A 27764-nucleotide genomic window follows, 5' to 3' on the forward strand; every position below is an offset into this window, starting at 1 on the left:
GCCACGTTAACACCTCTGCATGAGGTCCTTCTGTATTTTAACAGCAATTCGAATCGAAGCAATTTCAGAAAAAACGACCCGATTCTGTTTTAAAAAAAATTGCAACGGCGTTGTCTCGACGTCGAACAAAAGCGTTTATTTTTCGCGTTAACAGCTTCGCTTCTTAAAATGTAAAGAAATTTTTACAAATATGTCATTATATTCTTCAAGTTACCTATATTATATCATTCTATTATCATTCTCACGATTTGATTCGTGTCTAACATAAAGTATAATTAATTGTAATTAGCCCTACGCCCTTCTTATTCTTTCTCTTTTTTTTCGCATTTTCAATTACTAATAAAAACATGATCTGCGTAATCATGTGATGTTCTTGTTCCTTGTAATTTTTATTCCTATTCCAATACTTTCGGGGAATTGATTCCTGGGGCCTTTTAACCGGGCTTAAAACTCAAAATTTATATTTCTTCTAGTGTCCTGTCTTGGTAAAATCTCACCTTAGGGGTCGGTCGACCTTGTTGACCTTGGAAGTCTTGCCCGTCCCTTTCCGTATACATTTTTATGCTTATTGTATTATGTACTTGTATCGGAAATAAATCATTATCTATCTATCTATCTAATAATAAAAAAAGCGATGCTTAAATATGAGGACACAATTTATACTATAGTTCTTCCAAATTTGAAAAATGTTGACGAGAACATGATGTTATACCAAATAGAATCAGATTCGGAAATATTCGAATTGGAACATTCTGATTCGCAACTCACATCCCTAGTAACGATGTGTGCCCCGTCTCAAACCTTTAGTCAATCAGCTATTTAAGAACACAGATGCTCATATACAACCACACAATAATCGTTACTGTATTTTCTCGGATACCCCCTTTTAAAAATTTGGTTTTCAAGCAGATTGCAAACGACTACTTCCTCAAATGTACGTTGTCGTTACTTCGACTTTCTAGCAACAATGCCGAATGGGATTCTTATGCTTATTCTGGTCTAGAGTAGGCCAATAAAATGCTTAACGCATACGCCATGCCATTCAGTCCAGGTTGGTGTACAATATCTGTAACAGGTGTATAAACCTTGATGAAAGCACCAATAGCTTAGAGTTCAGTGACCCTCTTGTATATTGGCTCAGTAGTGTGGCGCATCGTACTAAGCATCAGGAATACGCTTGCCACCGCACATCTGATTACCCTGCATGGGTTCGCAGTTTCGAATCGCGTGTATGTTATTTATGTGCGAAAGGATTGCTGGACTCTTCCCATCGTAGGGTGGTTCACGTAATTTCAGTTGAGTTACGGCCTCCGGCAGCATCAAGTCCCCGCATCTGAAACAAATACCTAACCCCATATTCGACATTGACTTGCAACTGAACGAGAGGCCGGGGTTCGCCATATGATTCAGCCGTCTCATCGTTTTTCTCTACCCGGGATAAGTATGTAAATCCTATCCTATTTATCCACAGAAGTATTTTTGAATGAGTCGAACGCACACACGAAAGGTGCAGTATGAAGAGTACAAAGAATTCTTAGTTCGATGTGCCAGCTCAACTTATACCCCGTTTAGTTACCACATAAAGATCACACACATTGAAGCCAACTTTAATTTTATTCACTGTTTCAATGGTTTATCGTTAATTCCTAGTAAATTAACCACAAGCACACACAAAAAAAAATCAGTATGTTTATTAAATTTAATAACAAACTGCGCACGATCCACCACAGTTCAGCAACAATTAATGTCACACATCCTTTGTTCACGCAAATAACTTTCCCCAAATGACATTGATGATCATCGAACTCAAGCACAAACAAAAGTAGATAAGATGACTCCGCTTATAAACTACAAAAAGAGTCAAACGAAACACAAAGTATGTTCATAATCAGAGCTCAAAAAAGGAATCAGAAAAGCATATAAGCAGCAAAAAAATAAGCAATTTATGGCAGCAAAATTAATTAAATATTTGCAACCAAAAAATAGTCCAAAATAATTTTTGTCCAAAAAATTAAGATTCAATAGGAAACAAAAAAAGAGAAAAAAAACTAAATCAATTATTATTAGTATTACAATTTTAATGAGCTCAACCTGCAAAAATGGCAGATCAAAAATGAAAATCTTCCACTCATTTCAAGTAATTGAGTGCTGACAATATTTCGTAAGTACTTAAATTAATTATATTCATGGGACAGCAAACTCTGGGTAAATGGGTGGCTGTGGAAGTACAAAAGTATACCCAGCAAGACATTTTTTTTTAATTTGGTTGAATTTTAGACTATTGAACCAAAATAAAGTTTGTTGGATGGATAACATGCTAATACCTACATTATTTTTAGACCTAAGATTTAATTCAGTATGGAAAAGCGAAGGACCACATTACTAACTTTATGGTGTTTTCTGAAATTTGTCGGCAAGTGTGAAAAAGTAGAAACATATGGCCTTGGAAGCACTCATCAATATATGTTGCAATTCATTAATATTTAGATTTTGAACTATTCTAAAATTATTCATTAAGTTGCAAAATTATAATGTACTTCACAAAACCTAAATTCGCAACAAAAATATCTGATTTAACTAAGGAGAAAGCAATTTTTACAACAAAACTTCTTTGAAGTCAATATCTGAATTTCTTTCAACAAACTTTTCTTGAATATTCCTAAAATTGTGATACTAATACAGCTTGTGATAAATATTATATGATATTTCTATTGAAATCTATAGAGCTGAAGTTATAGATGAAAAGGTGGTACAAACTTTTTTCTCTATTTATTTTTTCATTTTGAATAGTAACACAATATGTATTGTGAATTCAAATACCATTCAGAAATGTAGGCAACATAACATTGAACTTCGCTGTCTTCCATCAAAATTCAATCGGAAAATTTTCTACAGCATAAGATATAAATTGAGTAGGTGAAAATATTTTGAAAAAAATTTCTTGTACATACGACCTAATGAGTTGACATGTGACACATATCCAACATGTGAAAAAAAAAATAACACACTCAAATGGAAATGAGAAAACACAGTCAAAATTTTTTTTTAATTTAGCGAAATCACATGAAGACATTTTTAGTTATTTACAGATGAGAATTCCAATACTGGATTCAATTATTTTTACATATTATTTGTCATAACTCTACTCATCATTTCAATTTTGTTAATTAATCCAATAATGTGACTTTCGATAATCATTGTCAGTATTACAGTATCTTTAGAGACACATTGATGATTACGACTATTTCAAATTTTCCAATTTTGTCATATATCCATTCTCTGTGTGATATTCAATTTATATGAAACTGTGATGAAGTTTCATGAAAATATGAATTGAAAACCTGAATCTTCAGAGCAATTGTATTAAAATATTAATATTAAATCATTAATTTTACAGACCTATCTTTATTTTGCCTATATTTGAAAATTAATTGACGTTCTAATCAGGATTGCTAAAACTGAATAGTTAAGTATTCCAAATTCATTCTAAAATAATCTTTTCGAATATGAAATATCGGGTATGCTCTGCAAGAGAAATTTTTCAAGATAATTGTAAATTCGAAGAAATCAAATTTGGTTGTGCAGAATGATTGAGATAAACATTGTTTCATTTTTTGTCTATTGTAAGATGATCTAATCGATTTCAAATGTGTTCGAATATTCGATTCGTTTTGGACATCCCTGGTTCAAATCTAATTATCAGTGTTTCAAAATCATCATATGGGTTAAAAAATTTCATCAGGAAAAATATAAGCCATGAAACAGTAAATGAAGATAATAACGATGAGAAAAGCTCGGTGAAATATCGTGCCAAAGAACAAAATATGATAAAGGATTTGATACAATACTAGTTTTCTTATGACCTTATATCTTTACCACCATGCTATAATTTAAAACCACTGTTGTAAGTTCAGATGCCAAATGCTGAGAGTGAATTTTAATCAGAAAAATCTTGACTGATTGTCCTATAAATGGATGAAATAAATGTATATGAAGTTACGATTAATAAGAAGAATCGAATTACGGTAATTCGACAATCATGGACTGAAACACACAGGAATGTCCAAAACGAAGCGAATACATTCAAAATTCATTTTATTCGATATAGTAAATTTTTGTATTTAAAAATATTTTTCCAGAATGTATTCGAAATAGTGAAATATTCCGTTTTGGCCGGTTTCGAGGTAATATATAAATATTTACTAAGATGATTTGCAACCGGTTGTGAGCGTGTATATCTGAAAACATTTCATAGTCGGTCTCACAGATATTTTTTTGCTCCAATTATAACAGTGTGGACAATTTTTAAAATGAATTTTGACAAATAAGCTTTTGTATTTATGAGATTTGCATTAAATGACTTAGATTGGCCATGTAAATACAAGCAATAACTCCTTTGAATTGGACTAATATTAAATTGTACATACATCGTGATGTGCTAATGCAAAAATTTGCATAAATACATGTGAAAGATATTATATACAATGAGAGGAGTGAAATCTTATTAGGCCCTACTTTGTTTTTTTAAATGAAGAAAACGAAACCCACTTTGGGTAAATCAAGAAAATGGGGTATCACTTCAATTTATCTTGAAAAATAAGATATGATTCAGGTTGGTTACTTAAAAAGTAAAATAATAATTTTGGACTTGAACCAAAAACATATTTAATATTGTTACATCATGCGAGAAATTTGTTAAACATGAAACACAATACTATTATGCTCGTTTAAGCATGCCCTAACAATATATATTCATATAAGCATTGAGTAGACACATATACTTATTTATCAGTGGGCCAACTGTGGGCCGTAACAAAAAGTGTGCCAATATGGCCAAAGTGAATATTATCTCTGGATCATGCTCAATAAATATCAATTCTATAAGAGTACAATAAGGTGTTGCTCATGTGCGAATGTCTGGTGCATAGTATAACTTGCATGTTGGTTTTATACTACCATTAAGTCAGTTCGCTTGTAATATAGAAGATATGCAGTACGTTGAGGAGTGTGCTTTACTACCTGAAAAGGAAGCAAGACATTTTTCATCACAATGAAATCGACTTTATTATTATTAAACTAATTTTTTTAGTAGCTTAGGAGCTAACACAGATTTTGAAAGGATTTCAAAAACGCATACCATCGTCACTTAGGTATATCTACCGGATGATTGGAAAAATCAGAACTCAGGTTATTTGGTCTATATACCAGAGAAAGTGTAACTTTTGTGCAGAGCGTCCTATATTACTGAATATTGTGTACAATCATACACTAACAGAAGTTCAAATGTTGAATAAATCATCTTCATTTTTGTAAAATTGAATGGCAAACAAAGTCAATAATGATGTATGTAGTGATAAAATGATTTGATAAAACATATATAAAGCAGCTAATCCAAGAGAAATGTGCGATAAAAAGATAGTGTTACCTCATGTACGTTAGTAGTTTTAATATGTTGATCATCAATCCTTAACCAACAATTTAAACCATCGTGATAAACATCAGTTGAATAATGTCCTCCTGATGACTTTTTGCCATGGTGATAGACAACTTGAGAAGAAGAAAAATCGTAACATAAAAAAACTTGATAATGAAATTTCTAACACATGATAAAGTCTTCATTTCTACTGGAAGGAGGAACTTTTTTGATTCGGACAACGAGTCCAAGTTGAGGAAATTTTTTGACTCAGATTCGAGTTGAATATTGAAAAAAAAAAAATTCTAATTAAAAACCTTTGGAGCATGGAGCTATCAAGGTGGTCAGGTTAGCAAACTGCGACCAGTAAAAAATTTTTTTGTGGCCCCTAGCCCCCTAAACGAATCTTACTCTTAAAAAACAAAAATTTCCCATAATTTTGCTGTTATCTGTGCATGGATGTACCGGTATGTCCTAAAAATGGCTGCTGTGTGCCGTGTATTTTGTAGTAATTAGCACGAGTTATTAAAGCACATTTCAGTTATACGCAGTTTACTTGCGTGGAACATAAATTGTAGTTCCAGACAGAATTTTCCACTTTAATTATCACCAATAAAATTCTAAATTTGCGACCCTGACTCTATAGAATTCAGACTTGAAGATTTAAAAAAACGACTCCAATATAAAAGAAAATACTCCTGCTCTCCAGAAAATTAAGCAAAACTAACCTGCGAATAATTTGTAAGATCGCTTTTCCAGTGCTATTTTCTTGCTTGTTTTTGAAAGGAGTTCTAAAAAGCAATATTTTGATTATCTTCAACACACATAACATATTTTTTGTACCAGATTAGCAATTTTCCTGTAATCAAAGTAGCCTATTCTAAATAATCACATAAATACCTTTTCCTATAATGAGATCGGTGTGGTATTGCACTTCTTTATCTATTTTCAGTGATCCTCCTTCCTTGTCATAAACAAATCTTTTTAAATGTAAGATGAGAACTGGGGGTAGTGTTTCTAATGTCACTTTTCTATTTGCTTCTACCTGGAAACAAAAATTAAGTTCATTATTGAAAAGTAACTTACATTTACACAGGGTGACCAAAATAACTAGACCCTGGTCATTTGTAATATAACTTCTGCGCAAAACGTCTTAGATTACTGATCTTTTGGGTACAATAATACACAAACAGAAAAAGTTCACTTTTTGTGAATGTGAACCAGAGATGTCCAATTTGAATTTAATATTCGAATATCGCAACCTTCGGATATTGATTCTATGTTTATAGGAATACTGAATATAGCGCACACATTCTAGCGCCATTGTCCACGTTTTGATTGAAACATTTTACAATTTATTTGTTTCATTTTTATCGTAATCGAAGGCAGACCTGTGCGCCGCGGAAATAAATAACAGCCAACATGAATAGATTTCACTTAGCGCCACTTGACGTGCTTATATCGCTTAGAGGATATTTTTGATTGAAAATATTTTACAATTATCATCAAATATTCCAACTTAATCAAGATAGTTTGTGTGGCCTCTGCAATAAATCTAAAAGCAAATTGTGTTTCAATAGAACACACACAAAATAGAAGGCCATTCATAAGATAATTTTCTTTCTATTCTATCACAGACGACCAAAACCAAATATTCCGATTACATGTGGAAGATGTTGTATATTTAATAAGTTTGATTTTGAATTGTTGGAAAGGTAAAACACTGATTGGTTTTTGAATTTTTTGTAAACGTAGAAGCTCACCTTCACTTTGGTTTTTGTATTTGTAAAATCCTGCACTGGTTCCAGTCTTGTGAAATGTTCTAGAGCTTCACCGACAGACCATGTCTTCTGGTCGTTTATATCCAATGGTAAAGTAAAAAAGGGCTCGAGTGTTGCTGTGCCACGTTGTCCTTCTTGGAAAAGGTCTGATCGTAATTCACCTCGGAACACATCAGACACTGGTGTTCTAAATATACCAACAAATTTGAATGGTATTGGAAGTATTATTAAAAAACAGGAAGATAAAAAATGTACATATACAACACCCGTACAAAATTTTTTTTATTTAAATTTTTTGTAGTCGGCCGTATGGCGCATCGTGCTAAGCAATAGAAATACGTTCACCACCGCACCTCTGATTATTCTACATGAGCCGCAGGTTCAAATCCTGTGTGAGAAGAGTGCAGGACTCATTGCCACTGTAGGGATGGTTCACGTAACCACTGGTCCCATACCCAACATCAACATGGAAGGCGACCGGACGAAAAGACGTATTTCGCCCTAAGATTAAGCTGTCTTATTGGCTTTCCTCTCCCACAGGATAAATATTTAATTCCTATCCGAATATTGGCAATCAAAATATATTATATTTTGGATTTGCAATTTCTCCTTATTTTTTATTTTAGAGAACATAGACAATCATAAAAGAATTGTATACCCACTTCACCTCTATTTTATTTAAATTGTGTAACAAGTATAATAAACCAACCAAACAACCAGTTTAACAAAAATGCTGACTTAGAATACCAGACATGTTGCAATTCATATAGGGGACAGAATTACAGACTTTTGTTTGCATACAGATATCATGACACATCAGCAAATAAACTATAACTTACTACCGGTACATACAAAGTTTCAATAAAGTGTGTTCAAAATGTTTGCGTAAGTAAACACTATACTATAGTCTATGTCACATTGTGTTTCTACTCTGATGCGCAAGAATTAGGAGTTTGACACTATTATATATATATATATATTATGCATGCCCCATACATGTGCAATTTGGGGCTTAGCGGTGGTCAAGCGTTTCTTCGATACATTCAGATGTGTACCAATATGGAGGTAATTTGCAATTGAACGAAATCGGAACAAAATTATGGCCTAACCCTAACTCGGTACACATACTACGGGAGTACCATATTGACATTGCAATTGCACACTCAGGTACAAATCTCATGCCTTTCACCTCACCCAGGGGATAATAAATTGGGTAGGAAATGACGAACCATGAATACTTTAGTCATTCCAGAAAAAGTAACACCTTGAATATAGTTAGATATAATTGAATGCTTATATAGATGAGGTTATCATATCATTTGTTCAGATTTTCAGACTAATTTTTGATATAGCCTATTCAAACTTTTGATTGTTACCGTATTTTCACAAACCGTATTTTACGAACCAGGAGGTGCGTCATTGAAAAACTGCTTGGATTGGAAGTTTGTCTACACATAAAGCGCATCGGACAATAAGACGTTTTTTAATGAGTATCGCATGCTAAGCTCATTAAACACAAAAACCCAATATTCTCACTCACTGCCAATCAACTTACTTTGATATATCTGCACGTCTCATAACATAACTTTTATTTTTTCTTGTTGCCGTCACTTCTTCCCACTGTTCCTCACTTTCTTCTGAATCATCATTTTGTTGATCTTCATGAAGAGGCACCTTGAATAATACATAAAATTGCAGTATAACTTACTGTTTTTATACAAGCTTGCTCACAGCAAAGTTCTGAAGTCTCAACTAGAAGTAGAAGATATTTGATAGAAGAGTTTCAAGAAAGGCTAGTCGGCATGATTTTATTTTAGAGTCGTACTTTCAACTGCGCAGAGTTGGAAGATGGCAAGTGCAAAGAATAAAATATTAAGTTATTTTTTTTATTTTTTAATTAAGACAATTTTCTAACGAACTCATCACTGAAATTAAGTTTTTGTACAAAAAAAAATCAATTAAAAATGAAAAGCTATTTTTTTTTTATCAAGTTTTGGACTAATTACCAAGTTGTGCTTGATGTAGGTTACTTATACAATGACCTGGTGTATAAAGCAGGGGTGTGCAACATTTTTTGTCGGTGGGCCATATAACCAATTTCAGAAATCTAAGTAGGCCACACAAAAAATTTAGCGGGAAAGGCAAGAGAAGAGAATGCGGCTATTGCTTAGCCTGACAGTAATAAATGTGTTGGGCAAAACAGCGAAAGATTTAACGCAGCAACATGAACAAAAAAACATTATGTATGGTATTTTTATCAATGTAAGCGTCTTTTCAAACAAAAACTGTCAGATTTTAATTTTTATGCTTGATGGGGAAAAACCTGAGTGATGAAAATGGCTTGATGGGCCAGGTTGTGGCTCGCAGGCGCCTGTCGGAAACCCCTTGTTTAAAGCATTAGACCTAATAACCATGATGGCATGGCAGGCTAATACACTGCTTCAAATTTCACACTCACCCCTTTACCCAAGGAACGGCTGTTTGTAAGAAGCCTTGTTCGCCGTTAGAAGCATCATATGGAAGGATGGGAAAAACGACAAACAGTACATTCAACTACTGGTATATACTGATCCAGAGTGACGGGCAATTTCTCGAATCACAGACTCATTGCGCAATATCAAAAAGATACTCTTACCTCATAACCTAACTCAACTTGAGAATTTTTCGCAATTGTATCATCAGTGTGGTTTAATGTTGGAACGCTCTTTCCGAAATAAAATTCTGTAACTTTGAGCATTTCTTCATGAAGTCCATTCAATACACAAGAAAGAAATTCTTCCGCATCCTCTTGTCGTCCCTGTAATGAGGGGTTGAGAATTAAATAACATTTTAGTACCCAGATCCCGGGATGTCCCAAAAAAATAAAAAATTCAAATTGATTTGTGAGTAAATTTATTCAATATTTTTTAAATTCACGATTTTAGGAATAAATCCGGAATAGTTCAATTTATTGAAATTAATCACTTTGAGCAATTTAATTCTCATTCGTGAGTGGGCCAAAAGGCCTTTATTTATTAATTTCTGAAAACATTGGAAAATAGAGCCAACCACATTACTGTTCATCTAGACTTACCTGCATTTCTAAATTCAATGTTGTTATAGATATTTCAAATTCTACATATTAAAATTTGAATGTGAAAGACTATATTCGATACTCTATAATCAAAAATATTATTTTAAAAATGTATTCGAATGAGTAAATCTCTCGATTTCGGTTATCCAGGCGGCCAGGCCTAAACTTTACCAGTTTCAAGGGTCTTTTTTCATCTTTAATTTGAAACAAGACCAATATTCAAATATATGGACACCACAGGAAAAGCGAAGTAGTCACAGTAGACTACCGGTACAATAGTCTTAGCTTTCGCTACTTCGCAGACCACCAGAACTAACACGAAAATACCACAAGGTGCTCAATTTTCAATTTTGTAGCGTCATGGCACATAAAAAACGAATCCCATAGAGCCCACAGGAATTTTTGAAATGATTAAAAGTAATAGCGTAATGATTGAAAGTCTAGCCAACAATACATCTTTAACCACTAAAAATGTCAAAGCAGCAATTAACAAGGAAAGAATTTTTTTTACAAGAAGAAGAAAAGAAATACTAAAAACAACAACTCAAAAAAAACAATGCATATGTATACTTTGTGTCCAATAATTCACATTATCCAATATTGAACATTGTATATTTGAGATCAAATTTCAGTGTTTACGCAATTCGCTAATTCAGAAACCAATTTCTTACCCGTTCTGATAGTTTAGATTTGATTGTTGACAACATTTTATAAATATATTCTGGTTCGTGTGATGGTCCATGCCATTGCTCTTTTGATGGACGAGGTGGATTTTTTTTCGGCAGTGGTTTCAACTCTTTAACGAGTCTTACACTATAAATAATTACAACAAAAAATGAAGATCGCCAACCAACATAGTGAATATAGCTGGAGAGCCTCACATGAGGGATATTATACTAAATCAGTATAGTGGAAGAGTGGAATCATATTAAAATCCTAAATGTATGCAGTAAATATTATTGAAAAAATCATATCTTTGGAAATTTATCCCATCAAATTCTCTATTCCAGAAATAATTTAGTGTTTTTTTTTTAAAAAATTATCAGTTTGAGTATTGACATATCGGAGTATTTTTATTTTTGATGACGACATCACACAAAACTTTGAGGTGAAAAACAAATCCAATAAAGCACACAGGCTTATAGCGACAACAAGCTTTAACCACTGAAAATTTCAAAGAAATTATTCCTGTATTTAAAGAGAAACGCAACAACATCATAACAGAACATAGGTTCATTTTGTGTCCAATTATAGAAAGATTGCATAAGTCAAATCATTGTTATCAAAATTTGGTTTTGTAGACGTCCAATCGAATCCGATATTTTCTCAAACCTGGGGCAGGAAGCAAAAGTAAAGGTTGTGAGTCGGAGGCGCTCCAAGCCATTTTTAAAAGGGATCAGAATCAGATTTAAATTTTCTATGTTGAACGCGTCCATATTAACGCTTATCATAATATACTTACAAGCTGTCTAAAATAGGTGTTGAAGTATATATAACATTGTTATTATCAGGTGATGGTTGTCGAGATGGAAATGATCTCATTAGATGACAGAATGGTGATGATGTTAGAAGCGCTTGAAGAGTCTTTGAATTTGTGGTTGAGGAAAATAGAATGGTTAATAAAGAAAGGAGATAAGCTCTGTTGTTCTATTACTATATCAGTATATCGATATCAATCAATACCACTGGTTTCTATATTAGTGGTTTTCAACCGGGGATCCGGGGCACCTAGGGTCTCACCAGAATAGTCCGGGGCCGTGGTGGGCAAGGTTTTTGAACCAGGGGCCAAAAATCTAGCCCACATAGACTAGCGGGCCATGTAAGTGTGGTTTAAAAAGTTACATTTTATGAACAATATATACAGTGTTACGAAAGCAAAAGTGGAAAACAATAAGCCTTGTGTCGAAACTAAATTCAATCACAATCTTAATAACAAATTCCTTAAAAAAAACAAAAAAACATCAAAATTTGGTTTTAGTTTGGTTGTGCAGCATCAAGCGTGCCAATTTGAATTACCATACGAGCCAGATTTGGCCCGCGGGTGTAGCTTGCCCATGCCAGTTATGCTTAATTTTACGCACTGCAAAATTTTCTACACTAATAGAGATTGTAATTCTGTAATTCAAAAACACATTCTTATATATCATGAATTTCAATCTTTAGGTAAATTTATTTTTTTGAAAATCCTCAGTCAATACCAAGTATTACAACATTACCATTTAGCTGGTGAATTGGAATTCCCAAAATAGAATATAAACATTGATAGCATAAAATATTTTGCATCAGTTATGCTTCTGAAACCGAAGATTTGGCGATTTATTACATTTTCCATGTTTTCATGTTTTATTTCTGTAAATTATAAGTGACGCCTAACCAAATACATAAAACTAAAAACACAAATAAAACTAATAACATATATTTTAAAGGATACAGCATTAATGTAGCACCAGTTGCTTGAGTTTATAAATCCTCTGGGCATTAGACCTGGTGATCTGTAGACAATCTCATTTCTTGATATTTGATCTGTTGAAGAAAACAAACACTTGGTAATAATACTGTGGTGAAACATTGCTAAGTATTCCAGTCCTTGTGTACTTAATAACAACGTTAATATGTTAGATATACCACGAGGGCTATATATGGGTACATTTACTTATCTTGGTGAAAAGATCTTACGGTAAGTTGTTGTCCTATGTAGAAAGGGAACATAACAATGATCGGAAGAATAAAAACAGTAATGTGAATAAAATTGTAAAATGTGATTCTGGGATGGCCAAGACAGAATATTTCACTGTTTCGAATATATTCTAGGACAATAGTTTCGAATATGGAATATTGAATACATTTTAAATTGGGGGCAAGTTCATGTGAAAATTACATAAATCCCTATGTCTTCATGTTGATCACATATAAAACAACATAAATATAAAGGTCATTGGTTTCTCTGTGTTGTTTGTTATCAGTTGAGATATCGTATGTTTTGATTTGCTTGTCTCCGACGGCTCAAAATCCCTAATTTTTGAATATAAATATTCCAACATATATCCAAATTCAATATTTTTCCATATCAAATATAATGAGTTTCGAATCTATTCGAATCATTTTAAACATTTCTGTGAGTAGGTTGTGAAATTTTCTGCACAATCACAGAGCTTTTCTCTAGAACCGTAAAAATATGAATTACCATAACAAGAAAAAATTATGTGGCCTTTTGGAGATTGAAACCACACTTAAAATAGAAATAAACTGATAAAATCTTTATCCTAGAACAAAACAGATAAGATAAAAGTTACGAAATAATTACTAATAAAAAACGGCAATAGCATTACCATTAAAAGATTATTCAACAGGACAATTAATTGCAGAATTGTTGGTATTCAACAAAATGTAATTAGTGAGAATTTTGATCATTAAATCGTCATACAAATCAAGGTACATGTGAAATGTTACAAAATATACATAACCATATATCCTCTCATATAAAACGGTCCTAAAACGGTGAATTTATAAAAATTTGCAGCCGACCCTACAAATTGTAAAATATGCCGACCCCTTAGTTCGACAACTTTTTTCGAGTTTAAACTCTGAATATATGCGAGGATATACGCCATACGGTAATTCCTCTTTTATAGAGTACTGGAAACCGTGGAAAAACTCATTTTACTGGAATCTACTCGACACAAGGTTTCAAATAAGCAGACAAATGATAATTATAAAAGTAATACTACATCAAAACTGCAAAAGTAACAAGGGAACACTAAAACGCCAAAAAGCCATTTACTACTGTATAAATGAAACTAATGTTATATTTCATATAACATAGGCATTCTGCACAATAAACCAATTTCCGATTTTTAGTATTGAAAAAATAGTGATAAGAATGTGTAATAATATCAATCAATTCGCATAGGAACATTTAGACCAGTGTTTTCCAACCCATGGGGTCGCGACCTAAAACTGGGTCACCTAAAAATCTTCTTCGGTGGTGGTTTGTTGTTTCGACAAGCGCTTAAAATTTATTGATTGTTTTCTAGTCATATTTTGGAAGTATAACAGCTTAAAATCTCGGCAGCATCTATTTTGCTTATGAGAACCCACCCACGTTTTCAAAAACTTAAATGGCAAACACGCAGCTTTCTTACTAGTGCAACTTTGAATTAACTTTTGTTGGAAAAATGATATGGAAAATATAACTATTTTATATTACTCATTTAATTTTGCAGCCATAAAAACATGAGATGCCATTCAGTATGTGAATATATCCTTGGGTAGCGATTTTTACAAAATTTATTTTATGAAAAATTCGGGTCGCTTGATAAAAAGGCTGGAAATCACTGCATTAGACTATTTAATGCATGCACATATATAATACAAGTTACTTAGAAATGTTGAAATTTAATAATAATAACAATATATTTTAATGATCCACCATAATGTTTCAATTTCAAGTCCAAAATTTGAATTTCATAAACGGTTTATTAATAAAATACCAGTACCCTATGCAAAAAAATATAGAGTGTGAAATATGTATTGTTACTTTGTCAGTGGCACAACTTTAATCAATCATAAGGTCAGGAAAGGCACTATTTCCCTATTAACAGACTTACTTCCTGCATATGAGAGATACAATGCCCAAATAAAAAATGAAGAATTGATTGCATTTAGAATGTTTTTTCAGAAACTGAAGGAACAATGTAAGAAATATATATCGAATGTTGAACTTATTATTAATAAAAAAAAATGTTTGGTAAATATTTACTTAAATTAGTTTATTATGCCTTAACAAAATTCGGTACTACCGTGGTGTGTACCAGGTTAGGTTTAGGCCATAATTTTAATCCAATTTCCTTATTTTAGTTCTATTACGAGTTCGGGGACTGTCTGTGTTAGCCAAGTGAATATACCCCCTGCCCATAGGTTTCAGTCCTCTTACACAACTTGATGTAAAGTAGGCGAACAAAATTAGTTACTTCCATATTGGTAGGTACACACACTTCTGGAGCGCCATTACATCAGCTTCAAAATTGAAGAATTTAAATGTTTATAGTGAGGCCATAAATAAAATAGAAAATTCAAATAGTTTGGAAAAGTGTCTATATTTAATATTTTGAATTCTCCATTTCAGTAATAATATAGAATAGTTTTAATAATAAATTATAATTTTGAGCCATTGAAGACTTACAGTATGACCAAAAAGTTTCATTTAATTAATAAAATCTTAACCGTCCTAAATTTCAAAATTCAAATTCACTGGATAAACATTTTGTGTTTATGTATTTGATGTTGACCATGATCCAATTTATAATTCATTGGAATTCACCATATTTGAAATAAAATTCTATAATGTATTCAGGATAGTAGATTCATCCTTGGGCCATCCTTGTACTTTTCTATATGAACAAGTCACTAAAAGTTGGGTCTGGTTCAACTTACTTTACCGGCTTTGGTAAGACAGGCAATGGTAGGAATGCGTCGAGGGAATTAACATTGGACTAGTGACATCAACTTTATGTTAGTATACCGGTAGTCGACATATAATAAAATGAATTAAATAACTAACTAGGCTGTTAATAAACTACAAAAGTACATAGGATTCATTACAGCATGATACATGTAAATGCTCTGATAAAGTCTTCGAATGAGACCCACGGTAAAATTATTCGAAAATCATATACAAATCATTTCAAAGATTTTTCAAAAAAACGTAACTTTTGTGTAGAGCGTCCCATATTATTGAAACTCCGGGGTACAATTATACACAAACAGAATTTCAAGTGGTAAAAAAATTTCCTTCATTTTCGTAGAAGAATTTTATCTATTTTTTCATCGGATCCACCTTGTATTTGGTCATAAATACTGAACAAAATATAGGCTAATCTTCTTTTCGTCAATATATTGATTTATAACACCATTCCATCTTGTAGATGACAGAGTAAGGAATTAGATTGTATCAGACAAAAGGAAAACAGAAACCTAATCAATAAATGATCAATACAGTGATAAAACAACACCCGTCTTATGAAGAATACCACTCTCACAAGATGAGGTATAACCTTACCAGCATGTTTAACATTTAGCAGTCGCAATGCATATATCATAGAAACATAGCATTTTACACAAATTTTAAAAATGCTTCAAATTATGGTGAAAATAATCCAAGCTGATGGAAAACTTGATAATTGATGCTGTGGTAATTCCGTAGCTTATGTCACCTTTTCCAAAAAAAAATTTCTTTTGTCTTCTATCAATATGGAGCAGGGACCATTTTTTGGTGTGAGTTTCAAAGTTGTGCCTGTTTTGGTTTTTCTTTTAGGTAGTGCCTCATGCTCACTTTTAGATTAGGCTGTACGTGTACAGATTTAATATCTACTCAAGTATAATTTTCTCAAACCCCGTTAATAAAGATGTGACATAAGCTAATTTGGTTCCAATGAGGTGATATAAAACAACGTTGCGCCCAGCTCTTACCACCGTCACAAAATACCTACCAGTATATCAAAATTTGCTATATTATAATAATAATATATGAAATTTGCCGAGTCAGCTGATGGAGTAAATTATAAAATTAAATCGCATTCAGAAATGAATATCCATGGTATTAAAACCTAGAAAAAAATGACAAAGCCCTTTTAACATTGTTCACACCCCTATAACCATGAATTCCAGTACTAGAACTAAATATAACCACAAAATCAATCATTGAATAATCAATAATTCAAATGTTACTCACAATTTATATTGTTCCATTTTGGTTGGTAAAGAATTAAGAATACTGTTATGCCAAAACAAGATTGGCAAGATATTTTCTAATTTTGCAACTGAGGGGTGATAAATATACAAAGAGGCATGAGAGGCTAATTCATTAAAACGAAAAGTGACTCTTTCATTAATATAAACTAATAAACACATTCTTTGAACATGATTGATTTCAGTTTTTGATATAAGTTTGCAATGTATAACAGAAGCTATCATTTAGACATAATGTCATTGCAAGAGCGAGAATTTCAAGTCGAGCTCCATTTACTTTCAACTTACAAACCGTACACAGAGTGAACAAACACATATGAAATGCATAGAAACTAACAGTTGATTGGGGGAAAGGAAATTGCAAAAAATCAAACATGATTTTCTACTGCAGCAGCAAATTTTGGATCAGCATTTTTCTGATTTGGCATTGCCTACCCAATTTATTACATCCTGGAGGAGGTGACGGACGTGGAATTTGAACCAGAGTTTTTTACTCCCCTGTGCCATCATAGTTAAGTGTAACACTTTAACAATCAGGCCACTGCACTCATGAAAATCTTTATTCATAGGAAATATTCCATCAGTGACAAGCAAACAATATAATTTTTGAATGCTCATCTACACAGTCTTACTTGCTGTGATATACGAGTAATTCATTCATTAGTTAATTGCCTTTTACCTGTTGCTTATCAACTTGTCCCTATATTGCCATAGAGTTTGAATTAAGAGAACAAGAAATATTCAGGTTTATTAATATTGCAGCACTAAAAACTAGGTACATTATTAAAGTATTCATAATTTTTTACCTGCGATCTGCTTTGAAAATGGATCTTTATCGACGCTTGTAACTTCCGTCGTAATTTCTGGTTTCGTTAAAATACCGTTTTGTTCTGAAGCGATTTTCTTTTTCTGCTGGGAAGTTTCTTTGGGTGAGGGATGATGATTCGATTTACTTCCCGCCACAGCCCCGGATGAGAAAGATACAGTTTTGACTGGTTTTATGTTTGTGGATGCACTACTACTCCCGGAAAATAATGCAGCCCATGTTGCAGGCTTTTGTTTTTGATCTTTAATATCAGAGTGACTAGCGGCGCTTTGATTTGATTCTGATGAAGAATTTGCATTAGTATCGTCAAGTTCGATTTCTTTTGCATCGTTCTCATGCGTGATTAAATTTTTTGCAGAATTAACTTGACCGTTTATACTTAATGATTCTGTGTTGTGACTAAGATTATCTATATCCAAATGTCCGTTAGTAGATTCTATATTATTCGGAAGATGATTTGACAAGTCTACTTGAGCATTTTCAGAAAAAGCGTCTGAATTTTGTTCTGTCAAGTTATTAAAACTACTATTATCTTGAAGTTCTGTTTGTTGATCATTGCCGTTGATTGTAACTTCATTGTGATGCATTGTTAAATCATTTTTTCTTAAATGATCGACGTCTGATGATGTTTTATGTTCATTTGGCATATGGTTCTGATTTTCATCTCTCAGTATATCAATTTTATTGTTGCATGCATCGTACGGTACATCTCTCGTTATGTCCCCATTTTGATATACTCCGAATATGTCCGCTAAAAAGGAACGAAAAGCATTACCAAAAGTAGAAATAGTCTTGGAATAAGAGCCCTAACTGAAAAATCAAAAAAAAAATATTATCAAGCAAATTGGTCCAAGTCTATACCAAAAGAGGCATCCAATTAGAGATGTACCGATGTATCGGGTATCAGCAATATCGGCGATGTATCGGTATCGATGAGATTAAGGCCGATATTTCCGATATATTCACCTTTTTGATATGGTCCAGAATGTTTTGAAAGATACGTTGGAATACTACTTTTTAATTTATTTTTTGTCTGGAGAGATCGTGAGCTACCCCCGCGAGAGAATAGGATTCACGTGTTTTTAGCTATTTATCAGCCAAACTAGCTCAACTAATTAATTTGGCTATTTCCGCTGTCAAATTTTTATATTGACATTTTTAATATTACATAGTAATTATGAAAAAATATATCAACACAGCACATAACAAAAAGCAACTAGGTGCCCAGTTTTGAATCATACAGTGGAATGAATTGGGGTCCTTATTAACGGCACATGGACTTTTGGCACGGGTATAAATTCTGACTGTTTGTCGTCAAGGACGAGTGTCATTTAGTCCGTCGACATCGATAAACTAAATTCCGACACAATTATCCATCTACGCAGGTATTAATTTTAATTTTGTTTAACTACACAATTACTTTATAGATATATTGACATGACCGCCTAGCCCCAGACTGTCTCAAAATATATGATAGCAATTGTAAAATATTATAAAATAGTAAAGTAAAAAAACATCCTCGACGGTTATAGGTAGGCCTTCTTCTTGTCGGTGCTGATTGATATTCTTCCATGTTGGCTTTGACTTATTGCGTCGACGATTACGATTAGCCACGAAATAAAATATTTGTGAAATGCTTTTAATTTGAACGTAGGCGCTAGAATGTGTGGGTGATATTCGATATTCTTTTAAACACGAATAACGATATTCGAAGGCCGCGATATTATTAACATTAAATTCAAATTGGACATTCCGGGTTATGAGTTTTCTAATTGAACACCGAGATTACTAGCGTTACTGTACAATGTATCTTAATCAGTTAAAGCAAACACCAAACATTAACTTCATATTATGTGATATATCTTTTTTTCGATCTGAAATAATGTGTACTATGACCAACGCTCGAAGACCGTTGTTTTAACCCGTCTGCCCTATACAGCACACCTAATTAAGTAATAATTACATAGTATCGGTATCGGAATATCGGCCTTTTTGTAGTATCGGCGTATCGGTATCGGCGTTTTTTGCTGGTATCGGATCGGTATCGGTGACAAAAGTGGTATCGGTACTTCTCTACATCCAATTACATTGTAATATCAATAAAATAGATCACACAACAAAATCAAATTACAAAACTTTGGAAAACATCTCTTCAAATTTTGTCTTACATTACTCTAATATTTTTTATTTTAAATAAGCTCTATTTTAAATAACTCTCAAGTAATGTAGCCAAAATGTAGACCAAAACATGAGTATAATACTATTAATGAAATATCTAATAAAAATACTTTATTTCCATAATGAAATTATGAATTTTCGCACGAATTGAACCCCCTCAAATATGGTTTTTTGCTTCATTCAAATATTCAATTTATTGCGAAATCTCTGGGTCTACATTATTTTATTTCAATTAAAAAAAAAATAAGATCAAGAAAACGTTCACTTACGTGTTACATAATTGCATGAATTCGGAAACTGAAAAAATATTTCAATTTTGATTAGATTGATGTATGCCAATATATATATGCCACCCAATGAGCAAGAAATAAGCCTTAAATGTGAATACCACACTTTATACATTCTTCATACCATACAACTGAATTAGGGTATTTTGTTTCAATACCAAGATTCTTATCAACAGTGAGACCTAATATGAATAAGTTATTGTGATCCACTTGTGTAGAATAGATTTATAAGAAGATACACAATGTACAAGATTCTTTTTCAGATTCTCAAATATAATACGAAGCTTCAATCAATATTACTGCCGGTATATCATAATGTAAAATATGTTGTCTGTTGAAATAGAAAACGAGAATAAAAAAATACCTCCACGCATCCAGGTTGTATTAAATAACAATTATGTTCTTCCTCTGTGAAATCCCCAAAACTGAACTAAAAATACAATTTGCACAATTCAAAACTTCGATGATACTATAATCAAAGAAACACCCATGTCAATATTAATAGATAGGTGAAATAAGTTTGGATTGTTAAATTGCGACTTACTTTATTAACTTGCAACAAACTGAATGCAGTCGAAACCATAGAATAGGATAGAGTTATAGAGATACCGTAATTTAAGGGCCATACAACACACTTTAAATCTTTTTTTTTCTTAAAAATTGATCATGAATTTTATCAGCCAATGCGCCTAATGTATGGATCATGGATATTAAAACCTGTAGTGCCTCATAGTCTGATGTGCCTTATGTATGAAAAAGTACCCAATCTAAGCAATTTATAGACAGTGCGCTTTATGATCTGTAAGATACGGACACAAACTCGATAATTATTTTCATACAAGAGCAAAAGTTTAAGCGACATACTTCTATCAAATGTTTTGCATTTGTGAATACTGTTTATACGACTGTCGCGTGGGATAAAAAAATTTCCCAAAAGAATTTTGTTTCAGATATTAAAAAAATTTTTGTCAATGACTTGTAAAACATTCAGACATCGAATCCAGCTTAGACTCTGATAACAAATACTGATGACAAAAATTATGGAGTCAACAAACCAGCTTTATTTAATAGACTGTTTTGAATGCTTAGTAGAGTCAATACATTTTGAGTTAAAAGACTTCACTCATTTTATCACCATTGAAAGTCTGAAATTGTAACTCAGACTCACTCCAAATACCAGGGAATTCATAATTTTGATGAGTTAGAGAATGCGACTCTGGCTCAGACTTCAGAGAGAACATGTTAACCTTCGACCTCTTGACTCCAAAGGCCTGACTGTTGCAGTCACAGTCAATAGAGTACATCACAAATTCATGAACAATAAAACTATTATACAATTGCGGGTTACGTTCATGAAGGACAATTTATGGTAATTTTCAAATTAAAATATATAAATTCAACTTACTCGAGGTGCTGATGCCATGATCGGCAAGCTTGTGACAAATATTCTTTGAAACAATTTCCGTACACCAAATATCTATCTATTCCCTTTACTCATTGTATCACAAAAATAATATCTACAGAAGCTATTATTTCTAAGAGAGAGACAAGATTAACAAGATATAACACGTTCCATAATTCAGATCTCATGTAGAACATTGAATGATAGTCAGAAAGATAGAATACCAATTTCTATAATCCTCAAAAGAGTTTGATAGTATAGAAAACGAAGACCTTTCTCCTGGGTACAAAGCATGTCCATATTGGTCGTATTTATGATATTTGAAACAATACAGTAATTTTACGTATAATTGTATGACAATGCAATAATACACAAAAGACAATATCTCAGGATTGATAATCTCAAAAAAAAAATGGCCGAGGTAAAGATGTGTGCACTGTGAGAGCAAAAATGTTCTTGAAATTCAGGTAACAGAATACGATATATATTTTATCAACACTTTATCAGTAAAACTTAATTTGTGCAAAAACAGTTTGAGGCATATTATGAAACAAAGATTCTGAATTAAAATGAATGGCAAATATATAAATATATATCCAATATGCACCATTCTAAAATTTTTTTTTTTAGGAATACACATCTCAGGTTTAAATCCCATCCCTCTATAGGTGGTGAAATAAATTGTGTAGGCTATGTCGAACTGGGAGGATACCAGTACGATATAAAAATAACTCCTTACAAATCTTCAGATATCAGGGGCCTTATTTAGAGAAAAGGGAATGAAGACGCATCGTTTAAAAGATACCTCATTTTTTTGTTAGTCACAACTAAAATTGAATCCATCTCTCCACTTTAATAAATACTTGCATGGTACAATTATTTTCAGTCAAAAATTCTCTATTGTAAACGGTGAATACATTCATTACCACAGTAAGTAGTACAAATTTCACAAAAATATTTTTGCACATGCAGCATGCATAGTTATGAACTTATGATTTTGTCTGAGCAGAAAAAAGAACAATCTTTACAGCTTACAATGCAATAAATATAGTATGAACAATGAATGCGAACGGGCAGTGATGACTATCAGTCAGTCAGAAAGAAACCGGTAGACAATTTGAATTGCTTGGTCTAATGCTCATCCATGGTAGACGTTTGTCAACACTTGTGATACTGAGGTCTTTTTATAGCGCTCCAGAAGTTTGTGTACCAATATGGGGTAACTAGTTTTGTTTGCCTACTTTACATCATGTTGTGTAAATGGACTTAAACCTATGGGCAGGGAGTATATTCACTTGGCCAACACAGACAGTCCCCAAACTCGTAATAGAACTAAAATAAGGTAAATAGGAATAAAATTACAGCCTAACCCTAACCAGGCGCACACTAACGGCAGTACCCTTTTTATTACAAGCAAATATTAATAAATTGGGTACTCCGGAAGTATGCGTTTCAAGATGGCGGACACCGGAATGTAGTATGTGTACCAGGTTAGGAATAGGCCATAATTCCAGATAAAATTTTTCTTTATTTAAGTTCTATTAGGAGTTCGAGGACTAGAAATCATGGCCTAACCCCAACCTGCTACATATACTACGTTCCGGTGTCCTCCATCTTGATTCACATACTTCAGGAGTACCATATTGTAGGCGTAGCAAATGCTGGATATGGCAAACATGTGAGATTATACGCTTATAATGGCACCAGGAGCAATAATTTAAAATTGGGTTCAGCCCCAGAGAAAACACGAATCTAATGAATACTAAATACTAATAAATTACATAAATATATGTTGTATGACATTGCAATGTTGGATTTTACTAAACATACTCAGTATGAAAATCACACAACAACAGCATCGGGTTTCCAACCTTTAATACAGGAGGGCCAGATGGAAATAACTGGGCCGCACCTTTATTCAATATAGGTTTTCTAGTAGTTGGAGGCTTTTGGTTATTGATCTTGTGACATGCGTTGATCGTCCCCCCCCCCCAGGGTAGAGAATTCCACCTAAATAAGTTCGCCATCAAAATTAAATATGACATCTTTTATCGATTGCGCAAAAGGTGAAGTATAGGATATTTATTTCATCGCAATTTACGGGAGATTTTTTTGGCTACTCAGAATAGAAGCTCTTTTTTATAGATTTATGACTGGCACAGTGATACAGGGTTAGAACAACATAGATTCTTTCTACAATCATTTACCAATATTCAACATATGATTGCACAATATTCTCATATTATACATAAATAATCCAAGCAGACACAGATAAAGAAGCTAAAGCATTAGTAGAAGTGGTAAATAGCTATCAGCAGCTGACAATTTATTTCATCCTTTCTATTTTACGACAGACGGACATCAGCAGGTGCAAAATTTGCGAAAAATGTTCAGAATTTATATGTTAAATATAGCAAATTATTAGGAATTGAGCTTTCCAATATGATAAATCAGTTGCAAATATTACAAATTAAACTATTTAATTGAAATAGCTATGATTTATATTATGGCTTTATGCCTAATATATTGCAGTAAATTAAAATGATACAAATCAAATAATATGATTTGAAGGACGAATAACCGGTTGAAAAATGTTAAAAAACGATCTTGAATATCTGAATACTTGAACAAGGATAATTTTGGAAAAGGACGGAGAAAAGTTTTCGAACAACATCAGTAGCATGATTGCTTTTTTTTGTGTAAAAAAGATGGGAAATTAAATTAGCTGATTCAATCTCAGAACTAGTTGTAACTTGGACATGCTTTTTCATGTGTTAGCCAGTTATGTTGTGGTTAGGTTATGATGATTGACTTCAATTTATCTGCATGGAGCAAAAATCCTGCTGACACAACTAACACTTTTACAGCATTAAAAATACAATGGCATGATGTAATTGCAAGTAAACTAAACAACACAGATTTAGTCGAATAGAATTATGACTGTCACTACCAACAACATCAAATATTTTATTCTTTACAACAGGGGTGTGCAACATACGTGCGGACTCAGAGTAGTGCCAATTTTAAATCGTGTACGACCTGCGAAACAAGTTTTTGATTCAGTTTAACAGTTTTTTTTTAGAAATTTATGCATCTCAATTAACTCATCATTTCTGCAATGCATAAGATCCATAACAGAAATAAAAAAATATTTGTGCCTGCAACTATCAGAACGCCTCTGTTAAAAAGGTGCGGCTCGTGGTTTCACCCAGTTATTTGTATCTGGCCTTTCTGTATTAAAAAAGATTGCACACTCCTGCGTCCTGCTTTACAAGACCATATTCCACAAATATATACCCCATAGCACCCTCTGATAATATATGATATAGTCACCTTCTACAATACCCAGAACCTATTTCAAAACACACAAATATATATATTACCACTATTGCATCTATTTGCTATACAGAACAGTAGAAAATAAAACGACTGCTGTACCTATAGTAAAAAATGGACCTGGATGAAATTCATTGAACATAAAATACGAAACTGCACTTGATATAACGATAGAAAGTGAAGCAGCAAAACTTTTAACAATATTGTCTGCATATTTGATAACATTAGAGACAAGGAGACCGCCAACAGCATGTAATATTACAACGAACCATGTTAAATGATCGTATCCTTGAAAAATTCCATCTTTTCTAATCTCTTCATAATTAGTAAAATACGCTGTAAGTCCACCAAAAATGGTGCCAAATAACGCCATTTGCACGTTTCTTATCCATAGACTTTGATTCGAACGCTTTAAAAGTTTTTCGAAGTAAACACCAGCGAAACCGCTACTGATACACGAACAAAAAATAGCAAATAAACCATACCAACGATAGGCAGGATCTTTTTCTTCAGAATTTTCAGGTGGGATTTGAACTAAAGCCACTCCCCCCATCAACAAAACCAAAGAAATCCATTTCAATCTGTTTAAACTTCGACCAAGCAAAAGAACAGAAAATATTGCACTGCTTAAAATCTTCAGTTGATATGTCACTTGATATGTGGGAGCGTCCAGATACGATAATGCTATAAATAATAAGTTATTCTGTATAGCATACATACCAGAAGGTATGGCAATTTTAAAAGTTTCAATTGGTCGACCGATGACTTCTCTTAATATTTCATCCACGGTAAATCGTAACGAATATCCTTTTGATTTCAAAATCATTAAAATACAGCATAATAGTTTCACCACCTCTGCTATAACCACAACAGTACTGTTAAGAAATCGTGGCCCTTCGACAGGTCTGGTTCTGGAGTAACGTAACGTCAAAACGAGAGTTGTTGTCTGTATGACGAGTAATACAAGTGCAATCAGCTTTTTTGAATTCATTTTTTTTTACTATGATTAACTAGAATAGTGATTCAAATATAAAATAATATTACCAATACTTTATGCATCTGTGCAGTCTGTGTGTTATGGACAGATAAACAAAACGCCAACTGTTCAGTGAAATGAAATCAGGATTACATTTAATTTGATACAACATTCATTATTACAAAAGGAGGGAAATATTTCAATTTGTTAAGCAAACAGCTACAAGGTAGTGAACTCAACATAACTGAAGTTCTTGAAAGAAAAACTTTTGGCATACATAGAATTTATTGTCTGGTAGGTACACAGACTGTTACCGAATTCAAGTTTACAGTCAACCAAGTTTGATGGCTGAAAACTTTCATGCTCGCAACACATTTTGACAGAAAATTTTCGTTGTCACATTGCAAAAATAAAAACCTAATGATTGTGATGTTTATCTATAATTAGGACTGGGAATTTTAAGGAAAAAACTCCAACTGTTAACTGGGTAAAATTAATTACGTCACTATAATATACGGTAATAGGGCCCTTCAAACTATACGAACTGTCATCCAAGACATGCAGACAATAACCCAAAATCGACAAGCTACTTCTCTAGTTTTCTCGTCGAAATGATCCCGATATGAGAGAGATCGCTGCCATGAGCTGCTCTTTATCGTTGGCGCATACCAGGCGATCGTATGTATAGACTACTTTGGCAAGCTCTATGACGTGATTGTGACGTTTTAATTATGTAATTTTTGGATGGCGTGGTCAGGTGAGGGATAGGATTGACATGTGCAAAATCGTTTTTGTAACGACTTTTCGACCCACAGACTTTCCCAACTACAAGACGGTTGAAGTTATGAGTTTGTTCTACATTCGTTTCAAGAGTTTCTTTAAATTATAATATATGACATGTCTGCATGTGGACAGGATAGGACACTTATGCAAGGTCATCGAGACATGTCGATACTGTGGTAAATTACTGTGCAAAAATAAATTTAAGAATATTTGCATATTTGTGTTTATATATTTTTAATTTTAATAAACTCAAAAGGAGACTGAAAGCAGTCGGCCATGTTCTCTGATTACAAGATGTGCCGACATTTGGTTTAATAAATCAACACTCAACCGTATTTGTCTCTAAAACGAAGGCGTCTAGCATGACGGCACATGATAGTTTGAATCAATATCCACGGAAAACTTTTTTTTCTTTCAGTTTTTTTTGAGAAACCCAGTGGTGATTTTTTAGATTGCACTCCTAGTTTATTGCAATATTGCGCAGTGCCTTCCCTATACATTTGCAAAAAATGTGCGACCTATTGCTGCATTGTAATGCAGTAATGCGATTACCAAAATCCAACTTTTAACGGGAAATTCACTCTTCGTTCATATCTTAATATTTTAATTAAGTCTAGCGGCGCTGGTATTTCCACATCTAACGGTACCGGTACGGTACCGGTACCGGTACCGGCGATAAGAGGGAGGCACGCACCTGGCAGATCTGACGACCACCTACCGGCACTATGAATGGCGGGTACGTAAATTAGAAACTGTGGAACCGGTAACCTCATTCCCCGACCCTTGACCCCATAAAATCTTTGACACCTATTTTGAGTGTTTTGAAGAGTTGGCACATATAAACTAGTTTATTTGACACGTCAGTGGACATAACAATCGTTTTGCATTTTATGCTGGCACTCACATCATTTTTTTTCTTTGACACGTTTCTAAAAAGTCACTTTGTCACGTTTTTTTGTCTG

At 33.1% G+C, this 27764-nt stretch overlaps 2 protein-coding genes across 2 annotated transcripts; both read right to left on the reverse strand.

Moving 5' to 3' along the window:
* Positions 1-1595: 1595 nt before the first annotated feature.
* On the reverse strand, positions 1596-21842 carry LOC120333430 (ubiquitin carboxyl-terminal hydrolase 10-like). Its single transcript, XM_039400853.2, has 14 exons — positions 21711-21842; positions 20670-20735; positions 20288-20315; positions 17821-18591; positions 12699-12790; positions 11730-11851; positions 10939-11080; positions 9830-9991; positions 8750-8868; positions 7177-7381; positions 6314-6458; positions 6142-6204; positions 5426-5547; positions 1596-5019 (listed from the first exon to the last, which is right to left on the reverse strand). Exons 1-14 carry the CDS (start codon positions 21726-21728, stop codon positions 4948-4950), a joined length of 2127 nt encoding a protein of 708 aa, XP_039256787.2. The 5' UTR covers positions 21729-21842; the 3' UTR covers positions 1596-4947.
* LOC120333436 (UDP-N-acetylglucosamine transporter-like) lies at positions 21835-27170 on the reverse strand. The gene has a single exon (XM_039400860.2). It carries the CDS (start codon positions 26032-26034, stop codon positions 25102-25104), a length of 933 nt encoding a protein of 310 aa, XP_039256794.1. The 5' UTR covers positions 26035-27170; the 3' UTR covers positions 21835-25101.
* Positions 27171-27764: the final 594 nt, after the last annotated feature.

Source organism: Styela clava, chromosome 13, assembly GCF_964204865.1.
Source record: "Styela clava chromosome 13, kaStyClav1.hap1.2, whole genome shotgun sequence".
In the NCBI taxonomy this organism is placed as follows: Eukaryota; Metazoa; Chordata; class Ascidiacea; order Stolidobranchia; family Styelidae; genus Styela; species Styela clava.

Excerpts from the sequence above, each read along its gene's own strand:
- LOC120333436 (XM_039400860.2), bottom strand. The coding sequence starts at position 26,034 with ATGAATTCAAAAAAGCTGATTGCACTTGTATTACTCGTCATACAGACA.
- LOC120333430 (XM_039400853.2), bottom strand. Across the intron at positions 20,316-20,669 it reads TACAACCTGGATGCGTGGAG|TTTCCGAATTCATGCAATTA; the intron begins GTATTTTTTTAT and ends ATATTTTTTCAG. Across the intron at positions 18,592-20,287 it reads TTCATGCAATTATGTAACAC|CGGACATATTCGGAGTATAT; the intron begins GTAAGTGAACGT and ends GTTCCTTTTTAG.